Source organism: Phascolarctos cinereus, unplaced genomic scaffold (assembly GCF_003287225.1).
Source record: "Phascolarctos cinereus isolate Bilbo 61053 unplaced genomic scaffold, phaCin_HiC Scaffold_1;HRSCAF=81, whole genome shotgun sequence".
Lineage (NCBI taxonomy): Eukaryota > Metazoa > Chordata > Mammalia > Diprotodontia > Phascolarctidae > Phascolarctos > Phascolarctos cinereus.
Genome location: NW_027555514.1, coordinates 211,460,158 through 211,485,753, shown reverse-complemented (window position 1 = coordinate 211,485,753; position 25,596 = coordinate 211,460,158). Strand labels below are relative to the sequence as shown.

At 41.0% G+C, this 25,596-nt stretch overlaps 1 protein-coding gene across 5 annotated transcripts in view; it reads left to right on the top strand.

Moving 5' to 3' along the window:
• The first annotated feature begins 2,330 nt into the window (after positions 1-2,330).
• The window catches only part of FMNL3 (formin like 3), an 80,501-nt gene continuing 57,235 nt past the window's right edge, over positions 2,331-25,596 (top strand). For 4 of the 5 annotated variants that reach the window (XR_013487617.1, XM_020966044.1, XM_020966045.1 and 1 more), the window contains exon 1: positions 2,331-2,839. Coding sequence is in view for 4 of the 5 variants with exons in the window: in XM_020966044.1 (XP_020821703.1) it covers positions 2,714-2,839 (126 nt within the window). In the remaining variant the exon portion in view is untranslated. The remainder of the gene's footprint in view (positions 2,840-25,596) is intronic. The other variant, XM_020966046.2, reaches the window with a different exon arrangement.

Genomic DNA, 25,596 nt, shown 5'->3' with positions numbered 1-25,596 from the left:
ACACCTTTCTACCCTAGATTTGTGACCTGGAAATGGGTAGTGGATTCTGTACCCAGTGCTTGCTTAGGGGTTCCCTGGGATCTTTTTTTTTTTTTAACCTCAGTGCTTTCTGCACTGTTATCCTGTCTTGGATCTCTCTGCTAACACACAGTGTATTCTTGGCCAACCTCAGTTCCCACGATCTGCCTGCATACTTCTCTATACTTTTCCCTAACTTTCACTGGGCTGGAAAAATGGCTCACTATGACTTTGTCTTAGCTTTTCTGATCAGAATTCCCATCTGTCGCATTATTTAGTTAGAGGTGCCTTGATCTGACCCACAAAACTTCTGAGTGGGCCCAAACTAGATTAAAATGTAATTGAGAAATGATTAACAAAATAAATAACACTACAATAAAACTTAGATAATGTTAATATGTGGTTTTCTAAGTCAATATCGTTATCAAGGACATCCAGGACAGGCAAGACTGGGGAGTTAGCAGGGGACAAGCTGCCTTTGCCCACTGCTTCCCCAGTTGCAAGCCAGTAGAGAGTTGAAATAACAGGATACAGTTCTTTTAGTGATGCAGGCTACAGCTCTTTTAGAGTGAAGGAAGAAATTCCTTTATTCAATTTTCACAAAAACCAGGTACATTCCCTCCCAAGAAGGAAACACTCTGAGCCCAGAAGTGAGAGTGAGCTTCAAACTATTAGTCTGATCCCCTTACCCCTCCGTCCAAGACTGGGATGGGTCCAAGTTACAATCAAAAGTTTCACAATTGATTAGGTTCACAATTCCATATTCTAATTAGAGAAACCTCTAATTAGTTACAATTGGTAGAAAATCCTGATCCTTTAGCTAGCATGTGCATGAGGTTCACTGAGCCTGAGTAGTAGCAGATTCTTGTGCTCAGACATTGACCCCCAACCTGATTGGACTGGTTCCTATGTTGGGCTGTATAGATAGGAGCCCTGCTGTCTTAACTGGCCCGAGAAATGTCATTCTCCCCTTAATTAGTTAGCCATTCAGCACCTTTCCTGTTTTTTTGCAACTTACGTAGGAATCTAATGATTCAGCATTTCTCACAATATGCACCCTGAATATGTTTTCATTTGAGTTTGCTCTAGATCTTTGTCAAGATGATATATGTATGTGTGTGTGGGGGGGGTGTTGGTGTGAGCTAGGCTCCAATGCTTCCTTTCATTCTGCCATCTTCATTCCATCTCCCAGTTTTGTCTTTATATCATGAGTACCTGCTACATAGTAGCTGCTTGTTGATTGATTGGTAGGAATAAAAGAAAGTCAAGAATTGTTTGTCTGAGCAGTTCGAGATCAAGTTGTTATGAAATAATGTTTCCTGTTGTCTTTAGGTGAATTCTTTGGTAGGATTTAGTTAGGTGGATAGGCAGAGATGGATATTTTAAGTTGTAGGAATGGGGAGAAATGGTAATAATTAAGTCAAGGAAGTATGAGAATGAACAAATGCTATCAAGAAGATAGTGCATAAAGCACTCTGGCTGTATCAGAGAATTTTTGTTGTGGATTGTAGGGAGTAAATTTGGAAAAGTAGATTGAGGACAGATTATGAAAAGCCTTGAATACCAAACTAAAGAGTTTGAACTTTATCTTGCAGATAGAACCAGAGGAATTTAGATTATATGGCTTTTACAGAGGAGTCTTGAGAAATGTAGAAATGTAGAATGTAGATAAGACAAGGATCACTGAGGAGTATTGGGAATATCACAGATACCCTGGTTTTGAATTCCCACTTTTCTGCTGTCTACCCTGGCTAGATAACCTTTCAAGGCCTCAGTTTCCTTTTTCTTTTTTTTCAGTTTCCTTTTGTATGCAAAAAGAGGGAATTGAATCTTTAAGTTCTCTTACTGCTCAAAATCTTAATACAGAAAGACACTTAAGAAGTGTAACATGGTGAAATTTGGGGATAAGATTAGCCTAGTGGTGTTATGGATTGAGGGGCCTGGAAGGAGAGGAATTCGATCTTCCAGGCAATTTTCAGATATAACGGGCTCTCCTGCAGTGGCTTTCCTAACAGACGCCGCCAGGGGGCGCTCCTCGTCCCCTGGTGGGAGGAGACAGGGGTGGAGTAAGGCGAGACGGAAAGGCTCTTTGTCCTAGGATTGGCTAAGACTCTCGTCAATCAGCTACGAGAGGTGGGACGATCTGTCCAATGACCGAGGGAGGGAGGTGGACCTCGTATGAATGGGTGGCGAGTAGAGCCAGGCTTAAGAGTGGAGTGCTAGGGAGGCTGAGTCTAGACTGAAGTGGGTGGGAGAGAGGAAGGGGAGGGGAAGGGAGAGGAGGGAAGGCGTAGGAAGGGAAGAACCGGGGGAGGGGGTGGCGGGGGGGCCTCGCGCGCACGGATGCGGTGCTGGGCTCCGGCGGGGAACCCCGGGAGGCTGCGCGGCTGAGCGCGAGCCCGGAGCCTCGAGCCCCTCGCGCCCCTCCCGCCTGGACCCTCCGCGAGGCGCTGGCGGCGCGAGCCCCTCGCGCCCCCACTTCTCTTCCCCCATCCCGCCGGGAGCCTCTTCGCGCCCCACCCGGACTCCTCAACCTGAAGGGAGCGAATCCGCCCCCCTCCCGGCCACACCGCCCGCGGCCAGGCTGAAGAGACGGAGGCGACGGCGTGGGGACTGGGCACAGTCTCCGGGGACCCGAGCACTTGGGGCTGAGGATCCCGACTCGAGTGCCAGGAGCCGGGGGGGCTCCGCCGGGATGGGCAACCTGGAGAGCGCCGAGGCTGGGCCGGGAGAACCGACCCCCGTGCCACTGCTGCTGCCCCCGGGCAAGATGCCGATGCCGGAGCCGTGCGAGCTGGAGGAGAGGTTCACCCTGGTGCTGGTGAGACAGACAAACCCCCTGCTTGCCACCCCCCCGGCTCCGACCCTCCGAGTAGAGCCTTGCCCTGCGCTCCCTGTTCCACCAACTCAGCCTTCCTCCAGTATTAGCAATCTCGGCAACCCCCCCCTGCCCCCATCCTACTTCCAGGGGAGCTCTGGAGGGGTCCCTCGTTTGGCCGAGATACAGCCAGCCCTTCCCTTCAAACTTCCACCCGAGCCCTAAGGGTCCTCCTCCATCCCTAACTGCTAGAGACCTAAGGGAGAAGTGTGGGCACCTCCCCCTTCTCCACCCCAGATCCAAAGATAGCCTTCACTAACCACTTCCCTTCAGTAGCCTCGATTTTCTCTTCTCTCTCCTCCTCCCCTTTTGCCGTCCCCATGCTTCTTCCATTAGATCCTTAGGCTTTTACTTAATTAAGTTCAACTAACTTGTATTATTCACCCATTTTGTGAGAGGCTCTCTGCTCCAAACAGTTGCAGATAAAAGAAAAAAAAATAGAAGATAGATTCCCTTGGACCCTGATTTGGGTTGGGGAATTGAGAAGCCTAATCCCCGTTCCACTTTTCTGGGTTATTCGGGTCACTTTGAGTCGATCAGTCTGCTAGATGGTAACATGGAGGTTTTCTTCAGAGTGGGCCCCCTCCCAGTTTGAGGGAGGAAATAGAATGGATGGTATTGCTTGGGGATGTGGGAGAGTGGAATGAGGAAAGATGCCATTCTGCCTACAATCATTCTAACTTTTTAGCAGTTTTGTCCCCAAAAGATTGTGCATGTGGACAAACTTAGACATTTCCAATGGAAACAACTCCATCATACATCCCTTTTTTCTTTCTTCTCTTGGGCCTGTTTTTTTTTTTCCCTTCTATACTTATTTTCAGTACTACTGTAGAGATACAAATGAACAAAAGTAGACAGGGCAGAAATTGGTGGTTGCCCAAATTCCTGAAGGCTTTCTGAACTAGAGGGCCATTAGGAAGGGACTGGAAGCTAGATTCAAGTTCAATATGGAGCAATAAGAATGTTTAAAAAGTGAACTGGAAGATGGAGCAGTTACTAACTGAAGCAGGAGATAAGTTGCAGGGGAAATAGGTCCTAGGTCACCTGGGTTCCTAGCTCCAGGGCAGCACTAAATTGTGTTTCTTGTATTAATGGTCCTGCTGAGCAGTCCTTTGACCATAAGTGTCAAACTATGGAGTTAGCAGCCTTCTTGAGTACTATCTGGCTTGAAATGGGGACATTAAATCTGGTGATTTACAGTGGAGCATCTAGAGATCTTGGACAGCAGTTGACCCAATTGAATCAGAAGAATTGGATTAGTTTGGCTTGGGTGAAAACATAGCATCAGTCTGTTTGGTACCAGAGCTGGACCAAAGAAGGCCCAGCCCATTCCTAAGGGGAAACAGTATATGTAGAATTAAATTAAATTTAGAACTAAAAAAGTGGCATCAGGACATTGGGACTGCCTCACTATACCCTGTAGTACTCCTTAATCCTCCCCCCTTTAACCCTCTTCCACATTTCCATAAGTCAGTGGGATGACTAAGTAATTACTAATGTCCTGTGGCCATCTCAGAGAAGGAGAGACAGGGACTTCATGCCCTGAGAACAAGAGCTCAACTGTTGGGGGAAAGAATGGGAGAGAATCTGAGCTCTTGGGTGCCTGGAAATCCCTACTATGCTGAAATAGGGTTACTACCCTGAGCGAGGAAATTGGAATTCAAGGAACCCAATGCATAAACTTCCAAAACTGGAGGAAAAGGAGAGACTTTATTAGATTAGGGGAATGCTATAGAGAAAGAATTAGGAAAGTGACCATCTGATCCAACCCCTTCATTTTTACTGAGGAAATTGAGAGGTCCAGTGAGTTACCCATAATCTCCAGCTTATTTATGGAAGAGCTAGAACTGAAACTCAGGTTTTAGAATTACATTCCAGTTTTCTTTCTAGTATATTCTTCTGCTTGGCATGTACAGATTTCAGCAAGGCTTTTGTCAAAATTTTGTTATGCCTGTGGACAAAAGAGAGAAATACAAGGTTACATGATACTTATAGTTAGTGGATTCATAGCAGATTTGAACAGCGTTGTTCAAGGTAGTATTGATAAATGTATCTCATCCTGGAGGGGCATTTTTAAGTACTCTATACTGTCAAATTAGAGAAGAGCAACCAAAATAGTTAAAGGACTTGAAACTTATGTCATATAAAGAACAATGGAAGGAAATAGGGTTATTTAGCCTGGAGAAGAGAAGATTTAGGGCAAATATGATAGCTATGTCTAAATATTAAAGAATTTGTCATGTTGAAATTGGGAGATGGAGATTATAATTATTCTCTGTAGTTCCAGAGGGGAAATTTCAGAGTCAGACTCTTGGCTCAGTATAGCTTCCTACCTGAACTGTCTAAAAATCAAATGGGCTGCTTTGTAGTAGTGAGTTCTCTGTAACTCTAAGTGTTCAAGCAATAGATGGCCACTTGTCAGGGCTGTTGTAGAGGGGATTTCTGTGTTAGATAGGATGTTGGATTGATAGTATGAAAAAGACAAGAGAACCAAGATTTAGTCTGTAACTAATTGCTTTATGCAAATTGCTAGTGTTGGACTAGATCTGGGGATCCTCACCTGGAACTTAAATTTTTTTTTAAATGACTTCAATATAATTGGTTCCTTTGGAATCCTATGTATTTTATTTTAGACATTTAAAAATGTTATTCTGGGAAGGGGTCTGTAGGCTTCCATAACCTAAATAAAAATACTTGGAATAGATTATCTCTTGGGTACTCTATGATTCTGTAATTCTATAAATGTCCTCTAGAATTCCTTAGTTCTTCAACCTGGGGAAGGGAGTGGTTGTTGTCAAGGGACAGTCATTTGCCTGAGAAGAGTATGGAATTTTTCTCAACCTTACTAGCCCAGAAAAATAGTAATTTCCTGGGATTTTGAATTCTTCTTTCATTAGGAGTTCTCAAAAGTTCCCTCTTGGTGGGGGAGGGGAGTAGAGACTTTTAATAATTGTTCTAAAAAGGAAAATTAAGATGTAAGGTAGTAAGTTGTTGTTAGGTGATAGAACCTGTAGAACAGAGCTGGAATCCATCCTCAGGAGTCCTGGTATGCCACCTCACTCTAAGTACTAACAAACCTTTGCTGAGTGAGAGTTAGCTGTTTGTGTTTGTTAGCTCTGGAATCTCTGCAGATACATCTTCTGTGTCTTTTTAAAAATATATTTTTTATTCTAAACTTAAACATTAAAAACCTGTCCATTTCCATGTACAAAGCAGAGCAGAGAGGATTGCCTAATGAAGCCACAAATATTGCATCTATCTTGCTTTTTTAAAATGTATATGTTCAACCCCTTATTTTTGAAGCTGCCCTGGGTTTCTTTTTGAACTTCTTTCTGTTATCGTTTGAGCACTTTAAAAAATGTTTCATTGACCCTCTTTCTTTGGGGGGAAAAGGATTAAAAAAACCCTTTTAGCAAATAAGTATGATCAAACAAAACAAATCCATGCAACTGCCATGTCAGAAAACAAGTCTTATTCTGAACTTTGAGTCCATCATCTCCATCAGGAAGGAGGCAGCATGCTCATCATCTTTCCTTGGGATTTATCATTGTATTGATTAGAGTTAAATCTATCAAAGATTTTCTTTACAGTGTTTTTTTTTTAATGTTTTTTTTTTTGGTGAGGCAATCAGGGTTAAGTGACTTGCCCAGGGTCACACAGCTGGTAAGTGTCAAGTCTCTGAGGTTGCATTTGAATTCAGGTCCTCCTGACTGAAAGGTTGGAGTGCTATCCACTGCGCCACCTAGCTGCCCCTGCAGTGTTGTTCTTGTGTAAATTGTTTTCCTGTTTATGCTCACTTCATTCTCTATCACTTAATTCATGAGTTTTCCCAGGCGTTTCTGAAACTGCCCCTTTGATGGGCATCCCCTTACTTTCCAGTTCTTTCTTATAACAAAAAGTGTTGCTATTAATTTGGTACAGATGAGTCCTCTTCTTTTCTTGATCTCATTGAAGTATAAGCCTAGTAGTAATATCGCTGAGTCAGAGGGTAACTTTTGGGGTGTAGTTTCAAATTGCTTTCTAGAATGGACTTAGCTCTATCAGCAGTGAATGTATTAATGTGCCTGTCTTAACACAACCACTCCAAAAACTGTCATCTTCCTTTTTTTAAGCCATCTTTGCCAATGTTCTGTGAAGTGGAACTTCATAGTTGTTTTAATTTATATTTGTCTTGTTAGAGGTAATTTGGATCATGTTTTCCCTCCATAGCTTGCCAGTTTTCTTTTGAGAATTCCTATTCTTATTTGTCTATTGGGGAATCAATTCTGTTTTGGATAGCAGTCAGACTTTTATCAGAGAAACTTGCTTCAAAGATATTTTCCCAATTAATTGTTCCTTTTCTAATTTTAATTTATTGCTTTTGTTTGTGCAGAATCTTTTCATTTTTATGTAATCAAATTTTTCCATTTTATCTACTTTGATCATTTCTATTACTTGTTTGATCAAGAACCTCTTGGTCCATTAACATTCATTCACAGGCTCCCCACAACAGAGTACTGAGAAAAGATGTCCCAGCCTTGCTTCTTTACTTGGTCAGTTTCTTTGGGAATCATTTGGCCTGAGAAGAGGATTTTTGGCAAGTAGGGGTAGTTGGTTTCTGTGGTGTCTCAGAGGTCACTTATGCTTTTATTTGGAAATCTAAGTGAAACCACTTAGCATTCTATTTAGTGTCAACCCCCAACTTCCCATCCTAGTCCCTTCCCTTTGCTTGGGAAGTGGGGCTGTTTGGTTGAGGTGTCTGCCACCTTAGCTTCTGGACTAGCCCATTAAAAATATCCTTGTGATGAGAAGCTGGAACCAGCATAGGTTCAAAACCAGAGTATCCCTTCTGTAAAGGTTTGGGGGTGGTGGTGAAGAATGTGACATAATAGCTAAATGCTGGACTTGGGGTCAGTAACAAAAATGAGGGTCCCATCTCAGACCCTCATTAGCTATGTGATCAATGACAGGTCACTTAACTTTTCTGGGTCTAAATTTTTCTCATCTGAAAATTAGGAGATTGTACTTGATGACCTTTGAGGTTCCCCTCCAAATCTAAATCTATAGTTTTGTAATTCTTTCTAGCCTAGGGATATGATTCTGACCTGTGAGTCAGTAAGGAGAGTTAGGTAGGAGAAACTGAGGTAGGAGGAACTATTTTCCAGGGTTAGCCTATCTTAATAGTTTGATATCACACAACCTCCTAAGATTCCTTACTCTCATTTTGAACAACACTTCCCCATTGTGTCTTGATCTGTAGAATGTTCAGTCATTTGGGGTATGGGTGGGGTTCTTTGGCCCTTTCTAAGCCTTCTCTTGTCTCAGAAGGAGAGGCATTGTGGGGCTCCCAGGTTTAGGAGTCTTGATTCCAACTGGAACAACCTTTCAGGGCCTATTCCAGGGGCTAAGATTTTGTCATCATTGAGCATTCTATGATATTAGTACAAAGAAGTTAAAGGGGGTTACAAAATCAACACTTTGGAGTGATTTCCACCTTTACTAAATGCATTGCAGACTTGAACTGGAGTCTGAAAACCTTGAAACCAGGCAAAGACCTAGTGCTACCTCTGTCAGGAAGATTCATGAGACAGAATTGGGGAATAGACTTGCTGAGACCCTAGCAAGGTCTTGGTTGGTTGAGATCAGATGACTTCTCAAAAGAAGAAAGCAGTGCAGCTGTTACTACTAGGTTCATATAACTTTTAGTACTGAAAGGGACGTTACAGATCATCTAGTTCAACTCTTTTGTTTTTTAGATGAGGACACCGAGACATAAAGTTATTGTAACTCTTCCTAGAATGATCCATTTGGTGGTAGAGATGGGAGTAGAAGAGAGGTCTCTAGATTCCCAGTTCAGTGTTCTTTCCCAAGGACTATACTGTCTTTTGGTTGGCCAGAGTGGGAATCATAAGGACTAGGGGGCAAAGTCCTCTCCTCAGCTAGAAAGAACCTAGGATAAGGATCAGTTTCCAAATGTGCATTTTGAAAATTTTTTTCAGGGGCAGCTAGGTGGCGCGGTGAATGGAGTACCAGCCCTGAAGTCAGGAGGACCTGAGTTCAAATGCAGCCTCAGACCAAACACTTGACGCTTACTAGCTGTGTGACCCTGGGCAAGTCACTTAACCCCAATTGCCTGGAAAAAAAAAAGAAAGAAAGAAAAAAAGAAAATTTCTTTCCAGCTCTGGGGATTATAGTTGGTTGAGATAATACATGGTGGGAAAAGGACCTTGACAACATCTTATTATAAAGGATCCCCTTTCTGGCCACAGACCTCACAAGGAAGTACCTTAGACTTCAGAGAAGGTCCTACTATTCCTTTAATTTACAAGTCTGATACAATTTAGGCTTTAGTTAAGATTTTTTAGGTAGTGCAGTGTGATGGGATGGTATTGATAGTAGACTTATTCCTGTTATTTGCAAATTTTTTTGCTCAGTATTATATTTTTGACTGAGGTAGAGGGATTTCTGTGCAATAGGAATTGTCTGATGTGATTCCTCCCCCCCACCAAAGCCTTTTCTGAATCCATGGAAATTTCCATCATACATCTTGTCTTTGCTTTTGCTTGGGAAGAAAAAAAAATTGTTTTAGTGTCTGAACAGTTGGGGTGAGTATACTGGACTCCAGCCCAGGCTGTCCAGGTGAGCTGCAGTTGCACAGTGTCCCCCCTTCTCTCCCCACCTCCCCCCTGGAAAAACCACCACAGCTGGTAGGAAAAGGAACTTATCTTGGCAGAAAGACCTAATCCTTTCAGTGAAGTGACAAAGGAAGCTGAGGTGGAGAGGAAATTAGATTGCAGATATCTTCCCCTGTCCCAGAGAGTTGCCTGGGGAGGGCAGAGCCCAGCTCCTTTCCTTTGGAGAAGACCGAGTCAGCTATCACCCTCCAGAATGACAATGGGAGTAACAGGCCTAGGGACTGAAATTGGGATCTGATCAGCTGTATGTGAGTTTTACTGCATTGGGCAAAGCTTAGGATTCCTTGGTTATTACTTTTAGTTTTCCGGAAACTTTGCATCCAAGTGAAATGAAGCAGGGTCAGAGGAAAACAAAGGCATCACTCCAGTTTGGAAATGAGGAAAGGAAGAATCCTTGTCTTCTGGGATGAAAAACTTCCTTATAATAATATAATAAAACTGACATTTGCATAGTATTTTACACACATTTCTCATTAGCACCTTCACCACAACCTTGTAAAGAGAGGTACTGTATCTATTGTTACCCAGTTTTCCACATGAAGATACTGAGGCTTAGAGTGATTTGGCCAGGATCACAGTGAAATCCATGTCTTCCTGACACTAGACCCAGTCCGTGATCTAGCCGTTCTGTTGCTGCCCCTTTGCCGTATGCATACCAGGGGGAGTGACCTCAGGAATTCTGAAGCTGTGGTCTATAGAGAGGAGATATGGACTTGGGAATAAAACCAATCAGAGGGAATCAGCATTTCAGAGGATTATTTTCAGTTCTTTTTCAGTTCCCTCAGAGAAACTATTTCTGAAAGGCCCTCTTTGCCTGCTTACTGTGATTGAGGTGGAGAATAGCTTGAAGGGAGGGGACAGGGACTGCTTTGATTCAGGTCTTTCTTGTGTACAGGATGGATTCCTAAAGCTGTGAAGCTCCTTCTGTCTTATTTCATTTTACTTTTATCTTCTTGATATTTTTTGTTTTTACATCACCTTCATTTGAGATGAAGAGAAGGGGAGGATAGGAACTCTGGGTGAATGGCTTTTATTAGAATATATTGTTTAAAAAAATGTCAGTAAAGAGTGAGGCAGAAGGGCAGTTAGGTGGCACAGTGGATAGAGCACCAGCTCGGGAGTCAGGAAGACTTGAGTTCAAATCCAGCGTCAGGCATATAACACTCACTAGCTGTGTGAGTGTGGGCAAGTCATTTAACCCCAATTGCTTCACCAAAAAAAAAAAAAAAGAAAGAAAGAAAGAAAGAAAAGAGTGAGGCAGGATCCTAGCTGAGAGAGTAGGTGGAGGGGGAGGTGTGAGATGTCAGTCAGTAACATTTATTAATCACCTACTATGTGCCAGGCACTGGGTCAAATGCTGGTGATACAAGGAAAGGTAAAAGATGGTTCCTGCTGTCAAGGAGCTCAAAGTCTAATGGGGAAGACAACGTGCAAACAACTATGTGCAAACAAACTATAAATAGGACAAGCTGGAAACCATCAGTAGAGGGAGGCCACTAGAATTAAGTGGAATAGGAAAAGGCTTCCTGTAGAAGGTTGAGATTTTAGCTGGGACTTGAAGGAAGCCCACGAAGCCAAGAGGAAGAGATAAAAGTGGGAGAATGTTGCAGGCATGGGGGGACAGACAGTGAAAATGCAAAAGTTGGAAGAGGGAGTTTCTTGTATGAAACAGCAAGAAGGTCATTGGATCAAAGAGTTCTTGGGTGGTTGGGTGAGTGGGTGGGCTGTACGGATGTTTGAGAAGAGAAAAGAAGGTTTGAAAAAGCCATGTAAGAAGTGGTTTAGAGAATCAATTAAGGAGTAGTAAAAGGATAACTTTGTTGTAGTGAAGGCTTAGTTGAACTTAGATGATATGAATTTGAAGTGGACCCAGTTAGCAAGATTCCTCCATTTCAGATGAGTAGCATGTGAGTAGGTGCTCACCATCATGAGTTATCCCTTATAGCAAAGATTAAAAAAGGCAAGTGCAAAAGAACAGTTAATCACAAGGGACTGTGTATAACTATGTGAATGTGTGAAATATTCCTCACTCAGTGAAGGATGGGTTAGGAGAAAGAGGGTAATATAAATTATTATGGTTTTTGGAGGAAAAGTATTCTTTGCAGTTCCTTCCTGTTTCACTTCCCCTGCTTCACATCCCAGGGAAGAATTATTAGCATATACAGAGCACTCTGAGATCCTTAAAAAGGTATGTATTTGTGAGGTGATACTCTAGGCAGAGTTATTTATATTGATTTTGCAGCTGGGAGAGGAGTCAGACTGAGGTGACTCAGTGATGGTTCACATCCTTAAGCCTGAAGCTTTACAGTTGGTTTTTTTTTTGTTGTTGTTTTTTGGGGTTTTTTTGGTCATGGAATCAAAAAATCTGCTCTGGAAAGAAATGAAGCTTGTTTGTGGCAGCTGCTCTAGAGCTTTTCATTGGCCTGATATCTTTCCTTGCCTAGCTTTGTTTTGGGCCTGCATTGCCCAGTCCAGTACTCCCAGCTTTTGTATTTTTTTTTAATATAAATTTATTTATTTTAGTTTTCAATATTTACTTCCACAAGCTTCTGTATTTCTTGGGACTTAAAAACCCTCTTCTTTACACCTTGCCCTGCTTGAAAACAAAGAAAGGATAGGTACAACTCCTGCATCCATGTTTCTTCATATTCTCCCAGTTTACCAGTATGCCCCCTTTATCTCACATGTTCATAGTCCTTAACTTGGCTTGTATATTGAGTTCCAGACTCCATAATCAAGGGTAAGATGCAGTGGATAGAGTGCTGGGCCTGTGGGTCAGGAAAACCCAAATTCAAATTTGAGATCAGATCTGGCCTCAGACACACACACACACACACACACACACACACACACCCCCATGTGACTTTGGGCAAGTCACTTAACCTCTGTTTGCCTCAGTTTCCTCAACTGTAAAATGGGGCTAATACCAGTACCTACTTCGAAGGGTTGTTGTGAGGGTCATATGAGATGATAATTGTAAAGTGCTTGGCACAGTAGGCACTAGATAAATGCTTATTCCCTTTCCTCCCTCCTCCCATCCCTATTACTTGTGTTGAGTTGGTTTGCCATTGACAGTGAGAATTTTAGAGTCATTAGGGAATCTTAGAAATCATCTTTCCAACCTTTCTAATTTTACAGATGAGGCAACTGAGACTCAGAAGCTAAATGACTTGCCCAAGGTCACACATTTGATTAATAGCATAGCTTGCACTACAGTACTGCTTCTTTTTTTTTCTTTTCGGTGAGACGATTGGAGTTAAGTGATTTACCCAGGGTCACACATTTGATTAATAGCATAGCTTGCACTACAGTACTGCTTCTTTTTTTTTCTTTTCGGTGAGACGATTGGAGTTAAGTGATTTACCCAGGGTCACACAGCTAGTAAGTATCAAGTGTCTGAGGCTAGATTTGAACTCAAGTCCTCCTGACTCCAAGGCTGGAGCTCTATCCACTGCACCACCTAGCTGCCCCTGCAGTGCTTCTTAAACTGTGCGTCGCAACCCCATAGTTTAAGATGCCCTGCACTAGAACATAAAATCTCTTTAGTCTTACTTTGCTCGTCTTTCCACAATGCCTCCGGCAAAAATTCTGTATACTTGGGAGGCATTGTTTTTTGTTTGTAATAAAGAAAAAAAGATTATTTTATTTTTCTGGAGGAAATTGTTGGAGAGATCCAGTGACTTTAGATAGATTATAGGTCAGGGGTTCTTGACCTTTTTGCATCCTGGATCCCTTTATCAATGTCTGTCTGGTGAAAGCCTATGGACCCCTTCTCAGAATTTTTTTAAATGCATAAAATAAAACACATAGGGTTACAAAGGAAACCAATTACATTGAAATACAGTTATCAGAATTTATTTTTAAAAAGTAAGCTCATGGACTCCAGACTAATCCCATATATTAGAGGTGTCAAAATTACAGCCTGTGTCTGGAGTTTGGCCCAAACCAGGTTAAAATATAAATTAGGAAATGTTTAACAAAATAAATAAAAATATAGTTCAACATAGATGATGTTAATTTGTAGTTTTGTAAGTCAATATATGGCCTGCAGGGATCTGTTTCTATTTGAATTTTACATCACTGGACTAGAGGAACTGAGAATTAGAGCTTTGTGAGGGAGGTTAGGTGAAAGGGATGGTTTAAACTCTTATAAGAGTTTGTGGGATCTTTACAGTACATAAAATGTTGATGATACTAAAAAATATTAACAAATGTGAGCTTTTCGGTGTACACAGCACAAAGAAGAGAAAAAGAGGACTGTATATGAAATATAAAACTGAATCTCTATTACATGTAACTTGTTTTTTTAAAAAATATATATATGTTTATATACACACACACAATAGTATCCATATTGCCTTGCTTATCCCTTTCTGAACTTCCTTCTGCTGTCTTCTATTTTTAAAATGTTTCGTTGACATTCTTTTCTTTCTTCTTTTTTTTTCCTGCATCCCTATCGCTGCTTCTTTTCTTCCCAAATAGAAGTCCTCCTTCATAACAAATAAGCATAATCAAACAAAACAAATCCACACATTGGTTGTATCTGAAAACATATGTCTCATTTAGCACCTCTAGCCTATCACATCTTTGCCAAGAAGAGGGAAGCACGCTTTATCAGTCTTCTGGAACCATGATTAATCAGAGTTCTCAATTCTTTCACAGTTGTTTTCCTTTACTTTATTGTTGCCATTGTAGAAATTGTTCTTCTCACTTCATTTTGAATCAGTTCATACATGGCTTCCCATGTTTCTCTGAATCCATCTCTTTTGTCATTGTTTTTCACAATGCAGTAATATTCCATTATAATCATATTTGTTCAGCCATTACCCAATTGATGGTGGAGTTTCCAATTCCCTTAGTTTCCAATTCTTTGCTGCAACAACAAAAAAAGATTGTATAAATATTTTTGTGCATATGTATCCTTTTACTCTTTGATCTTTTGGGGGTTTATGTTGACTTTTGGGGTGTAATTCCAGACTTCTTGCTTGAATGTTTGAACCATTTTATGTTCTACCTATAGTGCACTATGGTGCCCATGTTCACACAGCCTGCCAATAATTGTCATTTTCTTTTTTTGTTATCTTTGCCAGTGTGATGGGTTCATAACTTTTGAACCTTATGACTTAACATTGACTAACTAAGGGATCACTTACGTAGTGAAAGGAGCTGAGGTAATATTGGTAAGTGGGAAGAACTTGGTGTGATTTCCTTTTGGGGGGGCATGCTTTTTCCTGATGGGCAGGTGTTATAGGCAGGAATTTCAGTTGATTTTCTCCGGCTCAACCACAAATTTCACCTTAGAGGATACGTAGCACAGCTTTCTAAGCTCTTCTTCCTTCCAAAGATGTGTGGGTAAGGTATTGCTATATACTGCTTTGGAAAAGCCTCTCCCTATGGGTACTTGCCTGCCTGGGGTATCTCCCTGAGGTGAGCTTCTCTATTAAGCTGCATATCTGTCTGAGTATAGCCTGACCCGATTCCTAGACTCCTTACCTTTGGATCTCAGCATCTAGGTGGGTAAGGTTAATAATTCTGGCGAATATTGATGGGGCTTCAAGAATTGTTAAGTATTGTTAAATCCCATGTGTGCTACATGTGAACATGTGTAATGCCAAAATATGTCAAAATACAAGTTCAATGGACTATGCAGTCATTGGCTGGGATAGAAATGGTCACTGGAAGCATCTGTCACAGGATTGATATGGCTTGAGATCTCTGTATAAAATGCCCTTTGTTTGTGGCCAGTTCTAGAGAACTGGTTGGCATTTAGGATGCACTCTCAAGGCTACCCACTCAGTGTTCCCTGGACTCATAGGCTGTCTCTCAGGATCCCTTGACCCAGACTTCTTCCTAACATTCCTCTTGTCCCGTCACACAGATTGGAGGGTAGGGAGGACAAGTAACCGGGCTGTCCTTTCCTCTTCTTCCTTCGTGTGTTCTTTCTTGCCTAAGGAGAGTAACAGTACTTTTATTTCCCTGGGGAAGTTAGCGATTTTGTTGACTGTCACCACTCTTTGCAGGTCCAGCCTGAAGTGAGACTGGATCTGCCCCAAACCGAGGTTGGGTGTGAGAGTATGAGTGGGAAGCGAACCCTATCCTAAGGTTTGGTTCAGGAAGATGTTAGTGTTGCTTTCAGGAAGGACTATTCTCAAGTTAGGTTCAGCCAATGCTGGTTGGCCTGCAGATGAAAAATAAGTGAGTCCACAGTGAAATGTTTGCTAAGGATCTCTTCTCCACCATCTTATCCCTGGGACATTTTTTGAGGCATTTCAGAGGCCCCTCATGGGGATGACCTGTGAGCTGGTTTTGTGAGTGATTACACAATCCTTCCCTTCTAGTTATATGGGGCTCTCCCAGATAATTATAATTGTTAGTCTCAGAGCCAGTAATCAGGGGGCACTATCATTTACCCTCCTATTCCTCCATCCCCTTTGCCCTTCATCTTGTCCCCTAATCCATAGGTCCCCCTTAGGGTAAGGCTTCCTGTTCTCTAGCATGCTATGGCCTAGACCTGATTGAACTCAAAAGAGTACCAGCTTCTGCTCCATGGGCTATGGTATGGCCACTGTGTTTTTCTCTGTAGCTTTTTAGCTCTAGGTGTAGAGGCATCAGTGGGTATGGGGTTTTTGTGCCCTAGAGTGCCCATGCGCCTCCCTCTTTATTGCCCAGAGCTCCCCTTGGGACAAGGCCTCTTTTTCTTTTATTGCACTAGTAGGAATTTGTCCTGGGGTTTCTTTGTCCAGGTTACCTTCACCATCATGATGTACTGTCCAATACTGCACCACGTCCTGAACCCCAGGGGTGTCCATTAGAAACAAATGAGGCCTTAGGTAGGGAGAACTTTTGCCAGAAGCCCTGGATCTTTTCAGTCCTGTGGTGAAGGTTGGGATTTGCAGTCATATCTGGGAATTTTCATAGATCTAGCCCCACCATTCTAGTTTCTAAAGGAAGGCTGCTTTCTTTAAGGGATCAGTTCACTAGTCTAATTTCAGGGAGAAGAATCTCCCTTTCTGAGCCTTTGGATTACTAATGATACCTCTCAATATTGGAACAGGGTCAGGAGTACATGTAGCTTGTTGTACTTAGTTGTTTGCACGTTGTTGTCTTTGCCATTCCATGAATAATACTTCATCTCATATTCTGGCCTTTTCTCTGCCTGTTCCCCATACCTGGCATGCTGTCCCTTCTCTGCTCGGACTCCTGACCACCTTGGCTTCCTTTAAGTCCCTACTAAAATCTTATCTTTTATAGGAGGGCTTCCCTAACCCCTCTTAATTCCTATTTTAATGATTTCCTGTTTATCCTGTATGTAGCTTACTTTGTATGTAATTGTTTGCATGTTGTCTCTCCCTTTGGATTGTGAGCTGCTCTAGGCAGAGACTGTCTTTTGCCTTTCTTTGTGTCTCGAGTTCTTAGCACAGTGTCTGACACATAGTAAGCACTTAATAAATATTTATTGACTGATTTGTCTATTGGGGCTGTATTAATTTGGTGTGCTAAATTGAAGAGGCGCCAAAGATTGCCCAGGTATTTAAATTCTCCAATTTAACATGGCTTTTACTAATGTTGCACAGTTGGAATCAGTAAAGAAGCCTCTTTGCTGGATCGCGTTGTAATTTACTTTGCAGTTGGCCCAGTTCTCTGGCAGTGGGATCCTCTCCCATCACCCTCCCTGGCTCACTGGATTGGTGCCTTTCCTGCTTATTGAATTATTTGGTGCTAGTGACTGGGCAGGCTTTTTCAAAGCCCTTTACAACCTAGCCCTCTCATACCCTTCCAGTCTTCTTATACTTTATTCCTTGCCTCATACACTTTCATCCAGTGACAGTGGCCTCCTTGCCGTCCCACAAATAAGACACTCCATCTTTTGGCATTTTCTCTGGCTAACCCCCTCTCTTGGAATGCTCTCTCTCCTCATCACTGCCTACTGCTTCCTTTAAGTCCCAACTAAATTTTCATTTTCTACAGGAAGCTTTTTCTAACCCCTCTGAATTCTAGTGCCTTCCCTGTCTTTCTTACTTCTTGTTTGTGCATATTTGCTTGCTTGTTGTCTGCCCTGTTAGAGGCAGATTAAGTAGTGTAGTGGATAGATCTATCCATAAGTGTAGATGCCCTCTTTGCCTTCATCTCCTCCTGGGTCTTTTTCTTCCAGGCTATGTTTTTAGACTTGATGAGGCATGCTTCTTAGTCTCACTCTTGGGATTTACGCCTTATGGTCCATAATTTTGGGGTACCTGGATATCAGAAACCCATATCAGACCATCTCAGCACTTGAAGGTGTTTCTTCCTGTTGCTACCCTTCTAGAAACATGATGCCGTTGTACCAGGGCCTTCTCAGGGATGACAATCTGCTGTAAGAGGGCGTTTTATCCTGGAAAATAATCTTTATTTGCAGTAGATATGATTGTCGTTATAGGGAGGATATCTATAGAGTACAGCTCCCCATGGCCTTCTTCCCTACAAAGACACTAAAGGATCCCTCTCTCCACCCACAAAAACAGGAGAGATCACACTTATTCAAGAGGGTCTCATGCCCCTCACTCTCACTGCAAGTAGAGTAGGTGTGGTAATCCTTAGAGGCTCTTGGGGGAGGCCTTTTCCTATAAGGTGATTCCTTGCCATAGCCAAACCTGTGTCCCAGGGCATCTACCTGAAGAGTTGCTTATTAACTTGAGCTGTGTTTCTGTAGTGACCTGACCCAATTTCTGGCCAGCCACAGTAGGTATTCCCTACAGGAGATATAGAGCCCTTAAGAAAAACCTAGTTTGATTCTCATGGAAGTCTTTGTAGCCATTGAGTCTATATTTTGGTTTTTTCTTTTTCTGTTTTACAAAATCCATTCCACCTCACTCATGAAAATGACTGAGGTAGTTTCTCTGTGGGCCTCTCTTGTCTGAATCCCATGTTTATATACTTCAGAACAATTTCACTTCATACTGAGTAAAATTCTAAGATTTCATCTCTTTTGGGAAGGAATGTCACAGCTCCAAGTAATAGAGACCATTGACAGTCCCTCCACTCTTTACTTTTTAAGAACTTAAAAAAATTAATAAGTGTTTATTTTCTTTCCTTCTTCCTGTTTGTCAGGGTAGGGAAAGGAGGGAGAAAAATGAAACTCTTGTAACAAATAAGCAAAGTCAAACACATTGACCTTGTCTGAAAATACATTTTCTCTCTTAGCCTGTGTTTGGAATACCTCATTTCCATGTTGGAAGGTGAGTAGCATGCTTCATCACTGGTATTCTAGAATAGCGATTGGTCATTAAGTTGATCAGATTTTTGAAGTCTGTCAGTATTGTTTACTGAGACAGTGTTATTAGGCTATTATTTGTTCTGGTTCTGCTCAATTCCACTCTGTACCAGTTCATATGGTGACTTTCCCTTTTAAGGGAAGAGGATTAGCCATTGATCAACTCCCCTATGTCCAAGAATCACTTCTAGCCTCCCCTCAAGACCAGAGACAAGGATGCAGAAGACCAAAAAGGAAATGATGTGTTTTTCAGTACTCATTGGGAGATAACAATCCAGAGGAATCTGACCTCACCAGAGAGGGTCTAGTCCATCTTGGACATACTTGATGGAGAAACTTAGTTGAGACACAGATCAAATTTATTATCTTTCTTTTACTGACTTTTATATATTGCAGTTCTGCCAAGATTGTTTGTTTGGGGTGTTTCCTGGTGTAGAAACAAAATGCATCTAAAAATTAGTCTTAGTTTGTAGGCAGAGTCATACCCAAATTTAAATAATTAAAATGTAATTTTATGGTAGACCATCACATCTCAGTATTCTTTCTCTTGTGTAGGTCAAGGAGTGGAACAATGTCCAGTTACTTATTTCTTCCTTTCTACTGGCTTTGCCTTTCGGCTTGGAGCCAAATGGTTGGTGTAGGAAGGAACAGGTCACAAATTTTTGTTTGTCACAAAGTGGAAAGAGATACATCCATAGAGGACTTGGAGAAAGATATTTACCAAATCTTACCATGTCAGTTTGACTCCATTCCCTCAATACGTTTGGAACACTTCCTGTGTACTATTGAAGCAGAGAAGTAGGATATAGGATGAGATACCTGGCCTGAAGGAACTTCAAATCTAGTTGGAGACAAAATGTATGTATTGTATATAACTAAGGAACCAAAACCACTGTGTGATATTGTACAGTAGATGGTCCTGTAATGTGCAGAGGAAATACAAAATAAAGGAAGGAATATGTCAGGAAAGCCTTCTGAAGGACAAAGAACATGGATTGTCAGAGAAGAAGATGATAGCCAGTCCTTTTGACTTGAGATGCTACATGAACAAAGCAGTGGTGGGAATAAACAAGATACATAAAGAGGACAGAATAGTAGCTTGGTTGGAGCATAAGCACCTTAGTGAGATGAGGCTGGCCAAATATTAAGAATACGATGTTTTACTAAGGTTTTACTTGACCTAAATGGTGGCAGCAAGTACTTAATCAATAATCCCTGTCCAAATTTTCCAAGGGCACAAGATCTGGTTGGCAAAAAGTCCTGGAGTTTGAGGTAGTGCTGTGATTAGGTCCTATGACTAAGAGAATCAAAACAATTTTAAACTTCCCTTTTATGCCACAAAGTGAACAAACTTGTCGCAGCATGACAGATGTGGAAAACCATCAAAGTTGTTTCCTCTCATCTTTCAGATTTCTTAAACTGATTTTTTCCCTAGTCAGGGCCATTCTGTCCTCAGCCCTCACCTGCTCAGCCCACTAGGTACAAAGAACTAGTCTCTCTGAATGTGTAGACTGTGTTTTATATTTTGTACTCCACAGTGCACATACAGTGTAGGTGTTCCATAATTAGAGGTTGGTTGGAATAGAAATGTCATGTGGACTATACAGATTTTTATACTTTATAGAGTATTTGTATTTATATTATTTCATTAGATCATCACAAAAATTCTGTGAGGTAGGTAAGGAGATGTTACTACCTCCATTTCACATGTGATGGAACAGATAAAACTTAAGTAATAGTTCATATTTTTATAATGCTTTATGGTTTACAAAGTATTTTCTTACGACAATACTATGAGGTAGATAGGACAAACATTATTATTCCCATTTTACAGATGAGGAAGCTGAGGCCCAGCGTTAAATTACTAAAGGTAATACTGCTCCTGTCTAAGCTGGGACTTGGAGTCTTGCCAAGTCCATTGCTTTTTCCATCATACCGTGTTGCCCTTCACATGGAAAAATCCGTGAGATGTTCCAGTTGTGATGAAGCTTTTGCAGATGGTCTCAGAATGATCGCCTTCCCATGCTTGGTGCTTGGGAGATTCTACTCTGGTTCTCACTGGACCCAGTTTTGAGTAACTGCTTCCTGTGCCTCAACAGGTTCAACTTTGTGCTGAGCTGCTCTTGCTCCTGCCTCTGCTACTCAAAGGGCAGAGCAAAAACCAGCCTGGCTCCAGGATTTGCCATTCCAGCTCCCCAGCCTTAACCTATAATTTTGTGGTTTGGCTGGTTACAAAAATAAAAAGTGCAACCTGTAACTAAAGCAGAGTGGGTTCAGCGGAGAGGGAGCTTTTAATTTGCAGAAGTTCAGGACTGTATTTAACTGGATAGAAAACGTGTCTTCTCTCTAGGCAGAGTGACTGCTTCTGTTTTCTTTCTCTCATACCTGGTTAGGGCTCTGAGGAGAGCCAACACCAGTAGGTTTGTCAGGAGGAAGATTAAGGGAGTCAGGAGAGAGATTTGGGGAAATTGCCAGACCTTTATAGGTAGGTCAGACTGGGTGTCACAGAAAGAGCTTGATGCCCTCAGCTTGGATCCCACTTGGCCTTCAGATTGAGGAGCCCAAATTGGAAATTTTCCTGGGAGCTTTGATGACCAAGATGAGAAAAGGAGAAAGGAAGAAGTACGAGGGAGTGTCGCATGGTTTGTGGATCCCAGATACCAAGTGGGTCATACTGCTTGAAAGAACTGGACTGGGCAGTCTTTCAGAACTGTGTGCTGGGTAGAGTTAGCAAAGGCGCCTTGCTTGGGCTTAAGCCTTGTCTCTGTATGTCATCTGGGTCCTTGTTTGCACGTGGGTTGCTGATTTTCAGAATTGCCAATAATGTTTGTAGGATCTTGACTAGCTACAGACAGGTACCAGTTTGACAAAGGTTTGTTAAAACTAATTATCTTTTTAAAAAAAGAATCAATATGTAAAACTTTTCCAAATTTAAAAAAAACAGAAAAAGGCAATTATATATGAGACTATAAATCTCTATTACATTATTTTTTTTAAAGTTTCTAACAAATTTAGCACATAGTTTTAAGGCTTCTCTTTACTTCTCTTTACTCCCCTCTAAACTTCCTTTTCTCTGAATTAAAAAAAATTAGTACTTTGATACTCTTTTAAGTATCACCATCACTAATACTTTTATTCCTCTCCTACCACCCCCCTCGAGCAAAACCTACCTTGTAACAAATAAGCGTAATCAAGGAAGACAAATCTATACATTAGCCACGTCTGAAATTGTATGGCACGTTTGTACCCCAAGAGTAGACCATCACTCCTCTGTCAAGAGATGGGAAGCATGCTTCATCTGGTAGTCATAGTTGGTCATTTTATTTGTAAGGTAATGGCAGTTATGGGGCCCTTCTGGGGTGTCTTCCAATGGGATGCTGCAGTGGGCTAGGGTCAACATCCACACTGTGCTGGACGTGGGGCCTCACCCAGCGTGTGAAACACCCCACGGCTCCCTGGATCTGGGCTCAGTCCTCTAACTTGCTGTCACACCAGCAGCGCTACGCTCTCAGAGAGACCACGGTAGTTGCCACACGGTTATGTTTAGAGTCCTAGTCGTTACCCTTTTGTGGGGAAAGTGCTTCCCCTGTTTACCATGCTAACTCTCTAGCCCCTCTGCTGCCTTCACTTCTCACTAGGTTCCTCTTCCCCTCAGGCTGCTATCTTCTCTTGCTCTTCTGACGTTCTCTTGCTGTAGTAGTTACAGTTCGATGGCTTCATTAAGACCCTCCTGCCTCTCAGCAACTCACTTTTTATTTAAAAAGTCACAACTCCCTAAATTTCTTCTAGCTAATTGATAATATTTTCAATTATACCTCAGTCTCTAAATGTTTGTATGATTTCTCACATTCTTAAGTTTTATACTCCATCAGTCAAAGGACAGTTGCATGCAAATCAGGTTAAGTCCCTACCCTTCGTGGTTCCTCTTAAGTCACCACAAAGCTATTTTGTCTCTTTGGATAGTCGCTCGAAACTGTTTCTTTCTTCACATTCATATTCATTTGCACAGTTTTTTTAAAAAATAAATGTGAGATATTTTCCTGCCTTTTTATAACATTAAACTGTTCTCACACAAGTGAAAAAGGCCTTAAAGAGATAATGTATACTTTAAATATTAATCAGCATTCTTAAGTATTTCAAAATTATAATTTTTTTAAACAATGTTTTAATCATTGTTTAGATCATTCTCTTGCTTCTGCTGCCATTACTCTGTATCGGTTCATGTAAATGTTCCCAGATTTCTTTGAACCCTTTTGTCATTTCTTATAGCGTGGAAATTTCCATTCCATTCCATTCCAAACGTACATACATACATATATATCATAGTTTGTTCAGTCATTACTCTGTTGATACTTTGATAATATATAGGTAAATATAGATTATCATGCTACATAGATAAAACACTTATTTTATTTCCAGTTCATGACTGCAACAAAAAATGCTGCTATAAACATTTTCATACATGTGGGTTCTTTCACCCTTTAAAAAAAGATCTCTTTGGGGTATATGCCTGGCAATGGTATTGCCCGGTCAAAGGATATGCATAATTTAGTGACTTGTGGGGTATCATTTTAACTCTTGTAATCCTCTCCATCACTTCCTTTGGTCAAGAACTCTTCCCCTATCAATAATTGGGAAAAGTATCTCTTCTGTACCTCTATTTTGTTTATAAGGGACCCTTTATATGTCCAAGTCATTTGGAGCTTTTTATGGTGTATGGGATGAGATGTTTATCTAATTTAAATGTAATTTCTGCCAGACTGCTTTCTGATTTTCCCAGTAGTTTTGTTGAATAAAGGGAAGGGAAAAGGGGAAGTGCCAAGCACTGTTTACCTGTATTATCTCATTTGATGATCTCATTTGAAAAAGTAAGTCTCTAACCCAGTAGTTGGGCTTACCCAACACTGTGTCACTATGTTCTTTTGCTTCTAGATCTTGTGTACCTAATCTGTTCCACTGATCAACTTTTCTGCTTTTTAACCAGTAACAAATAGCTTTGATGATTTCTGCTTTACACAGTGTAGTTTGAGATGTGGTACTGATAGGGCCCTTTTCTTCCTACTATTGTTAATTCCCATGAGATTCTTGACTTTTTATTCCTTCAGATGAATTTTGTTATTTGAATCTGTAAGTTAATTTAAATAGAATTATCATTTTTATCGTATTGCCACAGTACAGCCATAAATTCTCTTCAGAAATACATCTCATTTTATTTTTATAAAGAGTATTTTGTAGTTGTGTTCATATAACTCATATTCAGACTCCCAGATGTTTTACATATTCTTTAGTTATTTTGAATGAAATTTCTTTTTCCATTGCTTTGTGATGGATTTTGTTAGTATGATACAGAAAGGCTGAATATTTTTGTTGGTTTATTTTATATCCTTGTCTTTTGCTAAAGGTATTGTTTCAATTAATTTTTAATTGAACGGTATAGTTCTCTAAGTTAGCCATCATTATCTGCAAAAAGCAATAATTTGGTTTCTTCTTTGCCTATGTTTTTTCCCTCAATTTCTTTTTCTTCTCTTATTACTTTAGCTAGGTTTTCTGAAACTATATGAAACAATAATGGAACCAGTGGACATCAGTGCTTTACCCTTGATCTTATTGGAAAAGTTCCTGGTATTTCTCCATTACTGATTATATTAGCTCTTTGTTTTAGATGGATACTACGTAGCATATTAAGGATAGGCCCGTTTATTGCTGTGTTTTTTAATGTTTTTACCAAATGAGTATTGCATTTTCTCAAGAAGTTTTCCTCATATCTTGATATAATCATGTGATTTTTGCTGTTTTTATTACTAACGTGGTCCATTATGATTGTAATATTGAGCCAGCTCTGCATTCCTGATGTAAATCCATCCTAGTCATTGTGAATAATCCTTTTAATATGTTGTTCCTTTGCTAATATTTTATTCAATATTTTAATATTGATATTCATCAAACATATTGGTCCATATTTTTCTTTTCCTTTTAATCCCCTCATTACAACCTGCTCTTCAGAGTTAAAGTTGGCTGTTCTTGTGTCTGTTTCCCCCTGACTCTGTCTTTGACACTATGTCTAAACCTCACTCTCTCCCCTTCTCCCCACCTATTTCACTGTTGAGCTTTGTGTCTTTCTACACCAAACTTGTGTGTGTGTGTGTGTGTGTGTGTGTGTGTGTGTGCATGCGTGCATGCACACCTGCGTGCTCATACTCCTCTTTATGGGGTTCATGAGGTGCCTGCTCTCTCTGTGCAATCTCCATGTTTATATACTCCTTGTACGCCTCAATTCTGAGAAACAGTAAGTTGCTTCCCCTTCTTCCTCATTTCTTTCTTAGTGTATTCCTTTTCCCCTACCTTTTCTTTTTTCCCCTAAAACCATCAAAATAGAACAAAACCATTTCCAGGCCCTATGCTTGTCTTTCTTAATAGTGATAATAAGAATAAGAATAGCATTTATATACTGCATTCAAGTTTATAAAACACTTCTACATATTCTTTCCTTTTTTTTGAGGCAGTCAGACTGAAGTGATTTGCCCAGGATCACATTGCTAGTAAGTGTCTGAGGCTGGATTTGAACTCAGCTCCTCCTTACTCTAGGGTTAGTGCTCTATCCGCTGCACCACCTAACTGCCCTCATATTCTCTCACTTGATCCTTAAACCATCCCAGTGAGATTAAGTGCTATTATTACAGTTTTACATATGAAGAAACTGAGACTGAGACAAGTTAAGTGACTTGCCTAGGATCACACAGCTAATTAGCATCCAGGCAAGATTTGAACTTCTTTTC